General features: G+C 30.3%; 1 protein-coding gene across 1 annotated transcript; it reads left to right on the top strand.

The window, feature by feature from the left end:
• Nucleotides 1–12,228: 12,228 nt before the first annotated feature.
• LOC114274746 (uncharacterized) lies at nt 12,229–13,384 on the top strand. The gene is made up of 3 exons (XM_028216719.2): nt 12,229–12,745; nt 13,174–13,274; nt 13,370–13,384. The coding sequence occupies exons 1-3, from the start codon at nt 12,229–12,231 to the stop codon at nt 13,382–13,384; spliced, it is 633 nt and encodes a 210-aa protein (XP_028072520.2).
• The last annotated feature ends 825 nt before the right edge of the window (nt 13,385–14,209 follow it).

Raw genomic sequence — 14,209 nt, 5'->3', positions numbered from 1 at the left:
AGTTGCAGTGGCGTGCGATAGGAAAAGAGGTATTATGTGGTGGAATAGGATAATCTTGTCATGGTTTTTTTTTTTTTGGAAGGGGGGCGTCAAAGATAGCATTAATATGTTAGTATAGTTAAATAACAATTAAAAGGTTTGCTGCTACTCCCTATTAGCTTGAATTTTTGACTTTCAACTCGCCACACATTAAGGTGCGACTCCTAAACCATTGGGTCACAAATGAAAAATATAATATGTAAGCCTAAAAAAGTAAATTAGTTATTATTAATGTTAATATGTATGAATTTTACTATACAATAGTTGAATTTGAATCATAATTATTTTTCTTGATCTTTAACATTATTGTTTTTGTCATTATGAAAAAAATTAATGTAATCAAGTTTGTTGTATTAATATCGGTCCAATTTACTGTTTTTTGAAGTTACGTTTAACCAAACGAGACCAATAGTGTTTGGGTTGGTTTGATTTGAAATTTCATTTGACCAACTTTAACTTGGCACACCCCTCTCTCTTAAAACCTTTGGAGTAGTAGGAATTTGACAATGTGTATGTGTGAGTTGTTGGGCATGTTTTCAATTTTGAAAAAATAAAAATAAAAAACCAAAGATGCATGAAATAGTCTTAATCTCATCAAACTCTAGCAAATGAAGCGTTAGGACTTAAATTTATTTATTTATTTTTTTTTTTTTTGACAAGGCAATACTTGTGCTCAACCCTATCTTTAACAAGTAGAGTTTGCCAATTACTTTTTCTGTTGTTTTAGAGGAAAAAAATAATAATAATAATGGTTATAGAAATAGTTTAGTGGGCCCTTTAATTTTTTATTTTTTATTTTTTGTGTGGAGAAATGGCCATTGTAAGGGTAAAATGATCTTTGCACCATCAAGGAAGATTTGCTAAAACAAGTATAACATTTTATTTACCCAATGTTAAAGACGGAGCCCTTGTTGAGAGTAAAATCTATTTTTGCGCTATTACTGTGAGATTTCCTAAAAATAAAAATAAAACTAAAAATATTTTCAAATATTATTTTTGTATGAGAACTCATTAGTACAATTGTTCTATTGAAACTTCAATGGAGTTAATTATTAGCATTTCTTTTAATTTAATGGCCAGATCGTTTTTTGTCTTATACAAACACATTAATAATAAGCATTTACTATTGGTTTAGGTCTCTTTTTAGAAATGGATTAAAAGTTAATTCTCAATTTTTAACTTATTTTGAATTATATGATCTTTAATATTTTTTACACATTTTTAAAAAAATAAATAAAAAAAACATTTAAAAAGTCAACTTTTAACTATTTTTACAAAAAAAACTTCTTAATTTCGCTTTTCTTATCTTATATCAAAGCACTTATAAATTGCAATGGGCGTCAAATATTATTCAAAATTTAATAAATAAATTTACAAACTAGTGCTCTTGAAATTTGTTACATGAATTTGGTCAGCGAAGAATACTACATTCACATTACTAAAATTTCAAGAAAATCACCATCACAAACAAGAACTCTTCTTTGAAAGCTGCGTTTTATTATGCAGAGATGTGTTGACTTGTGAGCTTTCCCCCATCATGGCGGCCACACTTACTACTTTTTTTCTTTTTTTTTTTTTTTTTTTTTTTTTTTTTTTTTCACAATGGCGGCCACACTTGGCAAAGGTTTAAAAGCTTTACATTTCCCTTTTTATTAATAAATAGTAATAGTCAGCACATAACTTTCTATTATTAGAACATTTCTAACGGTGAATTAAAATTTTTATTAAATTTGAATAAAGTAAAGTTAATTTTCTCAATCTGATATCATTTACTTCAACCGTGTATCAAAAGGGAAGTGGTCAACCGGTTGGTTGACCAGCCAGTCGACCGGTAAGGCAAATTTTATTTTTTTTTTTATACCTGTTTGAATTTTTTTGACCGGTTTAAACCTATCTATTTGAAAGGGAACCAATCGACCGGTTGGCCCACTTCAACGGTAACGCACAGTGAAAAATGATGAAATTTGGAGCATGTTCTCACTTTGATGAATTTTTTGTTTCATTCTTATTTTGATATCAATTTGGCGAAACCATTGGAGCTCCAAAAAGTGATTTTTTTCACCAAATTTCAAATCTGATACAAAGTTTGGTTCACCGTTGGAGATGGTCTTACATATTATATAATTAGTTATAGGGAGATTTTTTTTGGTTAAAATAATACAAAAGACAAAATAAATTGTTAGCCCAATAATATTAAATATCATATCCAAACTATAATAATTTTACTTTTCTCTCAAAAATATTTAAAAAATCAAAAAATCTATCCCAAATAAAAATTTTTAGCCTCAAATTAAAAAAGTTAAAAAAATCAACCCACATTCCAAACTAACCCAATCAAATCCAAATAATAGTATAAGTGAAAGAGGCGTCTAGAGATAAAGAAGATTATATGTTCATTTAAGTTATTATGAGTATCTCCGACGGTATATCAATTTTTTTATTAAATTTAAATAAAAATTTGAATACAAATTTCTTTTCATATCAAAAGTTTCAATCGAAGATTTTGTAATTCTTCAAACTATCGATCGACTAAGCAGACAACTATACAGACGAACAACTGAGAAGTGTAATTTTTTTGATAAATTTGTGTCTTATAACATCTAGAAAGATATCAAATTGTGAAGATCCAATAAATAATAATTTAATAAAAAAACACATTGATCAACCATTAAAAGAACATAAAATGATTTTTTTATTAAATTTAAATTTAATAATAGATTTAATAAACTTAGGTCAACTTTGGAAAGACTAAATAAGTGCACTTTTTGACTTTTTATGAAATATGAATTGGATTTAAAGTAATTTATTAGAGAGATGATGTGACTTAAATAAGATAATGTGACTTAAGTAGGATAATAATTTTTTGACTTTTTGTATTTTTTCAATCTTCCCAAACTAGGCCTTCAAGTCCGTTTGGGAAGGACTTTTTTTTTAGCTATTCTAGTCACAAAAGACAAAATAAATTATTTTAGTCACAAAAAATAAAACATCACATCCAACTCATAATCATTACACTCTTCTCTCACAAAAAAAGTCAAAAAAACTAAAAAATCAAAAAACCCTTCCCAAACCAAGCTTTTTAAGCCAGGCTAAAATAATTAAAAAAAAGTCAAAAAATTAAAAAACTAACCCACTTTTTAAACGAAGGCTTAATAAAGATGGTCTAACCTACAAAAATATGTATTATTGCATATATATATATATATATATTTTTTTTTTCGGCTCAAGTGCACTTACTGAACAAAGACTAGTAAAACCATGGTCTGTTTGCAGTAAAACCATGGTCTGTTTGCAGTATGCTAGAAACCTCTAATTCGGTAAAGCTCTAATCCAACACTAATGAGGTAGAAAAAAACAACAAAAAATAAAAAATCAAATAAACAATTAGTCCACAGCATCAGAGATGATACTAATTAATCCTCTCACTCTCACTCATTTTCCAAGTATTTGATTTAGCTTTAAGAGAAAGTTTCGAAAAAAAAAAATTCAAAAAAATGTTCAGTTTGAGATTTTTTTAAAAAAAAATTCAAAATTACTTTTCTTTCTTCCAATTCAATCAATTACTTTTTTTTTCACACATCTATTCAATTATAACAAAATATCAAATTATCTTAAACTCCCAAATTTTAAAATCACTTTTAAAATATGCAACCAAACAAGCTTAAAAAATTTCTAAACTATTCTCCCAAAACGTTTAAAAGTCATTCGCTCAAAAGCAAACCAAACATGGCATCCACTTATATCCCTTTTCCCATAATCAAAGTTGTTTTTTTCTTTTTCTTTTTTCTTTTTGGTTCAAAGACCCAATTACCACTTTTTCCCTAATTCCCCTATTTTAAAGCAAAATAGCCCAACAAATACTCGTTCCAACAAAACCACTGGATCATGACTACATTTCACTGCACATTCAAACTTGGTATATCTTCTTGGATACACAAGAAATTTCTGGATAAAAAGTAGGACACCGGTGAAGTAAAAACACCAGTAAGCAATATTGGATAGATATAAGAAAAACCCTAAAACACAAATCTGGATACAGATAACAAAGCTGCAACACAAAACCAAATCTCTTAATGTAAATATAAAAATAAAATAAAAAACAATATTCAGAGAGATTTACAACTCAAATTACTCGCCTCAAAAATCTCCTTTCAAAATCTATAAATAGAACATAACAAAAAAATCTTTAATAATAATAAGAACCAAATCTCTCTCTGTAGACATGTGATCAGACCAGATGAGTTCCTTAGATCCACCTGTTGAAGATTAGATCTGTAGATTCTGAAGAGCTCCTGCATACAGTTAACAGTTGGAAATAAAAACAAACAATAAAGTCAAAAAAAGAAATGACTTGAGTCAGTACCCAGAAATAGCAAAATATTGAAAAATCACTACAAAACCAAATAACAAAATAAAAAAAGTAATAACAATAACAAGTGCCAACGATCAGGTCTAGGATCAGGTACTGTAGCAATATAACCATAACAAAATATGAAGATCCAAGATTTACAGTACCAGAAAGAATAGATCAATAGTTATTTAACATGAAATACTGAGAGAGAGGTGTGGTGTAGAGCTCCCTTCAATCCAAACAAGGATCTAACTTAGGTAATGCAGCTCCTGACGTATGGAAGCCACAAGCCTATCCACTTTCAAAGAAATGGATGGATAGAACTGAGGGATCCATAGATCAGCAGCTCAATCTTCCCAGTAAGTTCCTTTTATTGGACTTCAAGGAGCTCCACTCCAAAACCCTAATTTCAGAATTCCACAAACCCTAAACCCACACAACCATAACCATCTGCTTCCTTCTCGAACCCTAAAACCAAGAACAAAACCCAACAAAAAAATAATAAAAAAGAAGAAAACAGTAAATCTGCACAATATATTGCAAAGACTGAAATATCTAGAGGGAAAAAATAAATAAATGAAACCCACTGATCTACCACCACCAACATTCCAGAAAAAATAAATAAATAAAATAAAATAATAAATAATAAATAATAAAATCCACTGATCTATACCACCACCAAGCTCCCATACAAACAACAGATCAAACCTATCGGATTAATGACAGAAACAAGCAATGAATCCAACAGATCCATTGACAACAAGCAGTTGACCCTTGAGCCCTCCTCCCTGCAACCCATGAATGCCTTCACATCCAGGGTCTCATGAGGGAGATTAAAAGGACTACAAAGCTCACTTTTACAACTACCCTTATCAAGAACAAAACAAGAACCAACAACCTGCTGTGCCCCAAAACCACTAACAGAAAACCCCTAGGTTAAAGATGAGGTTTGATAGGAGTAGGAGAGACTATTTATAGGACCTAGAAGATGAGAAATGGTGGGTGTAGGTGGGGATGGAGGTTCGGCTAAAATTACTTTCATAATTTGACACTAACCAAAATTTTATAGCAAATAGTAAAGTTTTTTTTTTTTTTTCTTTTTTTTTATTTGAACGCAACAAATGATGAAATTTCAAAAAAGTTAAATGGATAAAAAATTATTATAAATTATTGTTTTATAATTTTACATATTTCTTAATAAAAAAAATTTAAAAATAAATTCGCAGACACCCGTGAATGTCCTATGGCCCCGTTTCAGGAAAGGTTTTTAGTAAAAAAACAAAACGTAATAAATTATCAATTCATTTTTTTTATTTTTTATAAAAAATTAATCAAAATAATCAATTATCGATGAGTGTTCTTGAAGTATGAAAAATAATAAATACATTGGAAAATGTGAGACACTAATGAATTTTGTATATAAAGTTTTTCAAATTTGTGGAAAAAATATTGAAGAAATGTTAAAATAAAGAAAAAAAGGGATTTTTAGCCAAAACTTAATTTTGTTAAACGTGTACCTTTAAAGTTAATAAACTTGTTTGGTTTGAATTTTTTGAATTTATTTTTTAAAAAATTAAAAAAAATTATATTTTATATTTTTTTATTTTTATAGAATTTTTTAATATTTTAAATTTTTAGGTACACATAATATAAATATATTTAAAAAGTATAATATTCGTAAAAAAATCTTTAAAAAATTCAATAAGTACCAAAATTATAAAAAAAATGATAATTTAGTATATTTTTATTATTCTTGTATATTTATTAATTTTTAAAATATTTTTTAATAAATATTTTACTTTTTAAATATATCTAAATAAGGTACATTTAAAAAAAAAAAAAAAAATTGTTTAAAAACTTTAAAAAAATTACTAAAAATAAAAAATATATATGAAAAATAAAATACTTAATTTTCAAAAAATTAAATCTAAAAATTGAAAACAAACACCGTGAATAAGTTTTTTAAAAATATATATATATATATATATATATAATATACATAAAATTGTATTGCTTTTTGGCTTTGTTTGTTTTGACCAAATATTTTTGCTTATTTTTCATTATTTGGTTAAATAAAAAATAGGTAAAATATTTTTATTTGCATCCTTTTTAACAAAAATTACTTAATTTTAAAATTTTCAAACGTCAAACTTTTATAAAGTTGGCCCTTACACACTAAATTTTCAATACAGTTAACATTTTCAAATGAGTATATTAGGTCATTAAAAAGTCCTAAGACCATCTCTAAAGGTGAACTAAATCCAGCATCAGATTTAAATTTTGATGAAAAACTCATTTTTTCACGCTCCAACGGCTGCACCAAAGTCATACCAAAATGAGAATTCAGCAAACAAGACATCAAACTGAGATCAAGACACAGATTTTACCAAATCACTGTTACTGACCGTTGAAAGTGGTATACCGGTCAACCAACCGGTTGCCCGGTCGGTTGACCAACCGGTCGCCCGGTTTCCTTTAAATTAGGTAGGTTCAAACCGGTCAAAAAAGGTTCAAACAGGTAAAATATATATATATATATATATATATTTTTGCCTACCCAGTCGACCGGCCGATCAACCAACCGGTCACCCACCTACAAACAAAACAGCGTATGGATTCAGAGTCTTTGGATGAATTGGGAAGGATGAAGACAAAACAGCGGAATTTCCATATTCCCACCTGAAGAGTCACCCACCTGCAAACAAAACAATTGATGAATTTCCATAATCCCACAAATTTGTAAATTATGTCCACAAGAGTCACCCACCTGCAAGCAAAAAATATATATATATATATATATATTTATAGTTATCGGTCGACCCACAGGATTTGATACAGAATTTGATGAACCGTTGGAGCATGAAGTATCAAATTGAGGAAATGGTTATTTTTTTACTCAAATTTGATGAAACATTAGATGAACCGTTGGAGATGCTCTAACGTCATATTTGTTTCGCTCTTTGGGGATTGTGATTGGATTAATAATATGTGGAATCTATTTAAAGGACATTTGGTTATGGATATGAGTGGGCGGATTAATTATTGCCTTGGGATTATAAATTAAGTGAGGTATTAGTGAATTTTTAAATGTTTTTTAAGTAAAGTTATAATTTTTAGAACAAAAAATTAATCATAATATTAAAAAAATTAAAAATTAAAAATATTAATTTTATATATTAATACTATTTATAGTATTACTAATTTGGTAGTGTATAAATAAACACTCTTTATCTTATATTTTTAACATAATACTATTACACTAATAATTTATTTATTCAATCTTATCGCACTCTTAATTCCTTTCATCCTATAGAGCCAAACAAATGTGACTTAAACGGTGGCGCTACATGTACCAATTAGTATATTAACTAGTATATCAACACTAGTTATGATATTATTATTGAACTCACTCATTAATCACATTACAAATTCTAAAAATTTCTTAAATTATGTCACATCATCAATTGGTACACTAGCTAATATATCAATTGGTACATATAACATTATTCTGACTTAAATGACACATTGGCCTCTTTTGGCAAAAATGTTAAAAGCAGTTTTTTGGCTTTTAATTTCTTTTAAATCACATCAACTCTATTTTTTTTACATATTTTTTCAAAAAAAAAAAAACAAAAAAGTCAAAAAAAAAAAAAGGAACTTCCCAAACAACCCCTTATTTAATTAAAATTTATCTTTTAAGTAATAAAACATTTTTATTTCAAGTGTAAATCAAACAACAAAAAATAAAAACAAATATAATTTTAATATAAAATATTTTACGTCAAAATAAACAGAGTTTTTGTATTTAATAATTTTTTTAAATCATAATATTTAAAAAAATTTAAAAATAAAAACGATTGTGTTACATGCACCAAATAGTGTACTAATTAATATACCAACATATGTTATGATATTGGGACTGTTTGTTATAGCTTTTAGGGGGTGATTATAACTTATTTTGATTTTGGAGTCTGTGCTAGACTGTTTGGTGCAACTTCTACTTATAGTTTATTAGGCATAAATAGCTTAAATAAACTAAAAAAATTGATTATTTGAAAGCTGGGATATGAGTGTTTTTAGCTTCTATTTTCTGATTATCAACTTTTACCTTGAAAAAAGCTCCACAAAAAATGTCACTATTATTAATCTCACTCATTATATAAATTAGGAAAAATTAGTCTATGGTCCCTCTCCCATTTTTTGTAATGAAAGAGATCCACAATATTGTTTTTTGATGTCTAAGGTATCTAAACCCACACTCAAATATCAGATCAGAAAAATTTGATTATCTTTCTCTCTTTTCGATCTTTATTCTATCCAAACCAAACCCTCTCCCTTTGTGCACATTACTCTCTCTCTATACTCATTTCTCCTCTCTCGATCGTCATCTCCGACGCTGCCGATTTCACATTTGCCTCTGTCTCTACCATGCTGTCGTCGAAATGTCGCGATTTGAGTCGTGAACCACCACAGTCTGAGTCGGACCACCGCGATCTGAGTTGAAATGAGATTGTAGAAGACTAACATCGATAGAGGGAAATCCAAACAAGAACATAAAGCTGCGATCTATTGACTTAGGCTTGCTATGACACTGGACTAAATTGCATCGAGTATGAGCTTTGTTTGTTCGCAAATCAAATCCAATCGCTTCAAGAAGAACTCGAGTTCCTCTACTCGCAACTTCCTCAATTTCTCATCCAGCCCTTTCAGCTTTGAGTTTTCAACCAATCTCAGAGCATTCAAATTCTTACCAAAATGTAATGATTCTTTAAGGTAAGGAAACTTAGACAAGTCTTGCTCTTCTTCAACTCTCAAACCTTTTTTTTCTTATCTTCATTTAACTCATTCAGATAATCATCATCAGCATTCATGTCACTCTCTTTCTCCTGAATGTTTATGTATTTTTCCCTCAATTTGGAGATTTCATCATTCAAATCCCATCGATGGACATAAATCTGAAGCGAGTTTTTGAGGAAATCATGCAAGGCAAGGGAATTGTGAAATGAGTATATCTCATTATTGGAGTAGTAATTAATAATGCTCTTCAAGATTGTGATTTCATCATTGATCAAATCATTTAGTGGCTTCTCTTCATTATGATTGCCATTTTGAGCCCTACTTTGAGAATTATCTTCTCCAACAGAGTTCTTGAATGGTATTTTTGCTGGCAAATCTGGGGAAGAATTGATGTCCTTAGAATAGAAATTTTCTTTGGTTGTTCATTTTTTCTGAATTGAAATTTTCTCTGGTTGCTCAATTTTCTCTAGATTAAAATTTTATCTGATTCTTCAATTTTCTCTGGATTGAATTTTTCTCTAGTTGTTTAATTTTCTCTAGATTGAAATTTTCAATTTTATCTGGATTGAAATTTTCTCTAGTTGTTTAATTTTTTATGGAGTGAAATTTTCTCTGGGCATTCAATTTGCTCTAGATTGAAATTTTCTCTAGGTGCTCAATTTTTTTTGAATTGATGTTAAGAGACCTTAAATATTATGAAAATATTAAATATCTTTTATATTATAAATCATGAACCTTTAAAAAAAACTTATAAATTATAAATATTAAAAAATTAAATTATATCACATCATTAATAAGTAATTATTTAAATAAAAATTAAAAATTAATATTTGAAAACTCCACAATAAAGAGAGTTTATGGAGAATCAAGTAAGATCTTCAAATTTTAAATTGGAGTGACTTCAATAAATATCATAAATAAATGAAAGAAAATGGTAAAAGTAAGTAAATTGTACTAGTATATATTAATGGGGGCAATAATAGCCGTTGCCTGCAATTTTTTCAAAGTCACTGAAAAGTATCGGGATGCGTATTTTATTTGTTTAACTTATTAAAAAGATTCCCCCTTGAAAATCACAGAGATATTTATTGACACCCTATATTAAAAGAAAAATTATTCATGTAGGTAATTTCTTTCCCTCAAACTTTTTTTTTTAAATAATGTTATATATATATCAATTAATATATTAATAAATAATATGACATAATTTTAAAAGTTTTAAATTTTTAACAAACCTTTCACATAGGCGTAAGATTCACATACATAATTCGTTAAGTCCCATAGTTTGGTAAAATATTTAGTAATTTATTTAGGGTCCTAGCATAACTTTTTAAAATTTGCATAATAGGTAGAGTTAATGATATAACATAACACTAATTGATATATTAATTAATACATTAATTGATACATATAATATCGTCGAACTTTTTTTTAATGAGATAGTATGGAAAATTTTAAAAATTAACTCACGTTTTAATAATGTTTTAAAATTTTTCTGACATAAATGACTATTTTGAGAAGATGGTTACAATCAATTTTTTGTTTAAAAATTGATTACAATTAATTTTTTGTGAGAGAGTGAAGTGTGCTATAATCTGATAAATGAATTATAACTCACTTCTCAAAGAGGACAAAATTTATCTTACTACCTCATTCGAATGATTTTTTTTAAAATATATGTAAATATAACCCCACTCATTTTAAAAATTCCTTTGACAATATATATCTACAGTTTTTTATTTATTTTATTTTTTCCAAGTTTGGCAGCTAATTTAGCCAACGTTTTTAGTCTAAGACTTTTTTAGTCTTGTTTGGCTTTTGTTTTGAGATTTTTTTGACTTTTATGAGAGAAAAAATGTAATGGTTATGGATAATAAGTGATATTTTATCTTATTAACTTGTATAATTTATTTTGTCTTTTTATATTTTTTAGTCTCAAAATCTTAGCCAAACCAGCACTTAATAACTTTGACTGTGCACCCTTAAGAGCATTTCCAACGGTGGACCAAATTTTTCATCAAATTTGAGTAAAAAAAAGTCAATATTCTCAATCTGATATGGCTTGCTCCAACGGTGAGTATCAAAAGGAGGAGGGTCGTCCGGTTGGTCGACCGGTAAGGCCATAATTTTTTTTTATTGTTTCCCTCCATTTCTGTAACCAATTCTTTTCCTATTTCTTTTTCCCTCCATTACATGTATTTCATTTTGGTTTACCTCCAACAATGATTTGCTTCTAAAATCTTATATAAACACATTATTCATATGCCAGACAAGTCCAGACAACTGATACGATCATAGCTGAAACAAAACAGAGCATAATGAAAACCTTCAAATCCATGATGTTGACTTCATTTTCATCATCTTCTTCTTTCTCCTCATCTGACGATGAGTTTGATGATGATTATATGGTCACACTTTTAGGGGCTTATGAGAAGAATAATGCTAGTATGTGTAAGGCCCCGGTGCCTCACATCGGGAATGGAGGGGGAGTTCCTAGGCTATAAAAATAAAAACCTAGACCCTTATATTGCATCGAGGCCTTTTCCCAAGTGGTGAAATCCCTATTAGAACTCCCCAGTTAAGCGTGCTTAGGCTGGAGTAGTTCCAAGATGGGTGACCCACTGGGAAGAACAAATCCGTGCGGGCATGACCCAAAGCGGACAATATCGATGACGTGTAAAGGGTCGGGGCGTTACAAATGGTATCAGAGCCGACTCTCAAGAGTACCGAGTGTGGGCCCCTGGCGTCTCTCGGTGTATGTGGGCGGGCTTGCGAGCTGGCAGGCTACTGCACGGGGACGTGCAGCCTTATGGAGGGTGGATTGTAAGGCCCCAGTGCCTTACATCGGGAATGGAGGGGGAGTTCCTGGGCTATAAAAATAAAAACCTAGACCCTTATATAGCATCGAGGCCTTTTCCCAAGTGGTGAAATCCCTATTAGAACTCCCCAGTTAAGCGTGCTTAGGCTGGAGTAGTTCTAGGATGGGTGACTCACTGGGAAGAACAAATCCGTGCGGGCATGACCCAAAACGGACAATATCGATGACGTGTAAAGGGTCGGGGCGTTACAGTATGCTTCAGATTCTTAAGTCAAATGATAGTTCAAAGAAAATAGGAGGTTCTGTTGTAGGTCATAAGTATATATGCAGAGATAGAAGGCAGGGTCATGAGAGATTGTTTGCAGATTATTTTGCTGCAATTCCAGTGTATTCACCTACAATATTTCGGAGACGTTTTCGAATGCGTCGTCCTTTGTATCTGCTAATTTTGAATGCAATCCAAGCACACAATTCATATTTTGTTCAAAAACAATATGCAGCTCATGTAGTTGGATTATCTCCCCTACAAAAAATGACTTCAGCGATGAGAATATTGTCATATGGTGTCACAGCAGATGCAGTTGATGATTATATGCGTATCGGGGAAAGCACTACAATTCAAAGTTTGCAACAATTTTGTAATTCAGTGATTCAAATATTTGGACCAGAATATCTGAGATCTCCAACACCAACTGATGTTGCTAGATTACTTGCTATTGGGGAGGTTCGGGAGTTTCCGGGTATGTTGGGAAGTTTAGATTGCATGCATTGTGAGTGGAAAAATTGTCCAAATGCATGGCAAGGTCAATACGTAGGCCATAAAAAAAAGCCAACTATTATTCTTGACGCAGTAGCATCTTGTAATTTATGGATTTGGCATGCATTTTTTGGAATGCCTGGCTCACACAATGACTTGAATGTGTTGGACCGACCACCTTTGTTTTCTTATCTTGCTCAAGGTAAAACTCCCCCTGTCCATTACACTATTAATGGACATAGTTACACTTCTCCAACCGACCTATTGTAACAGGGATGAGGGTAAATCTGACACCTCAATACGATGCACTGCTAGTTAGTAAACTTGAAGCAATGTGATGACTAAATTTAATTAATTTACCCCAAAAGGTATATCTACGGCTGGTATCTCTATTTTATGTTCACTTAAGAGGTACTCAGGAAGAAGATGAAAATTTTACTCTTTTGTCATATGTGAAAGGAAAGGGTACACAGTTTGATATTCCTACTTTGGCAAGCATTATTGGAGTTGAGGTAGGTGATGAAAATATCTATTTTCAGAGTGAGGCTGAGTTAGTTAATATTATTGGTAATCCTAGTGACGTATATACTACTATTTGTGAGAACAGATTTACTGGGACTAATCTACAAGCAAGACATTTAAAACCTTATCTTCAGATTCTCCACCGGTGGATTGTAAAAAATGTTACTCCGAAAAAATGACATCATAATGCGGTCCCATATTTTAATGCCTATTTGTTATATTGTTTTGAAGTTGGCCACAAGTTAGATTTGTGTTACATAATAATGAAAAAAATGATGTATGCAAATCTTGCTCAATTCATGGGTCGGCCATTACTGTTTGGGGCACTCTTGACAAAAAATTTCAAACATTTTAGGGTTCACCTCGTAGATGAAATGGAGATCAAAATCTGTTCACCCATTAATCAGTATACAGTGACCCATGCTGGTGGAGCCTCCAATTTAATGGGAAGTGTTAATGCTCCAGAAGATTCAAAAAGATGAAGTCCTACCAGATGATGGTCCAGAAGATGCTCCAGAAGATCCTTCTGCCAATGTGATGCCATCAACTGAACAAGATCTACCAGTAATATAGCCATAGTCTGGCTATTACCAGTAATGGGATCTTGAGAGACTGCTAACCAAGATCTACATAAAGTTTTATCTTCTATAATTGTGAACGCTTTATTACGAGAAACACGAGAAGTTTCTGAAATAAAATGATTATCAGTGTTCTGGTCTCGTGAAGTTTCCGACATAAAATTAATATCAGTGTTGTGCTCCAACATTTGCGATTCCTCAAACATTTCAAAATCTTCCATAGTTTGAAACAAATTCAGTACATACAATATCTAACTTACTGAAAAATATTAGAATGATATACACTCAACCTTAGAATCAGATAATATAAATTAAAGCGCACTGAGAAATTTTTTTATAATGACACA

Source organism: Camellia sinensis, chromosome 4 (genome assembly GCF_055761805.1).
Source record: "Camellia sinensis isolate YWXY chromosome 4, ASM5576180v1, whole genome shotgun sequence".
NCBI lineage: Eukaryota > Viridiplantae > Streptophyta > Magnoliopsida > Ericales > Theaceae > Camellia > Camellia sinensis.
The sequence above is the reverse complement of the archived record's forward strand: the minus strand, read 5'-3'. Positions and strand labels throughout refer to the sequence as shown.

Bases quoted from the DNA above. Each gene is read 5' to 3' on its own strand.
- LOC114274746 (XM_028216719.2), top strand. From the start codon at position 12,229: ATGACGTGTAAAGGGTCGGGGCGTTACAGTATGCTTCAGATTCTTAAG. The intron at 12,746-13,173 runs GTATGTTGGGAA...TTCACTTAAGAG, and splicing joins GGAGGTTCGGGAGTTTCCGG to GTACTCAGGAAGAAGATGAA.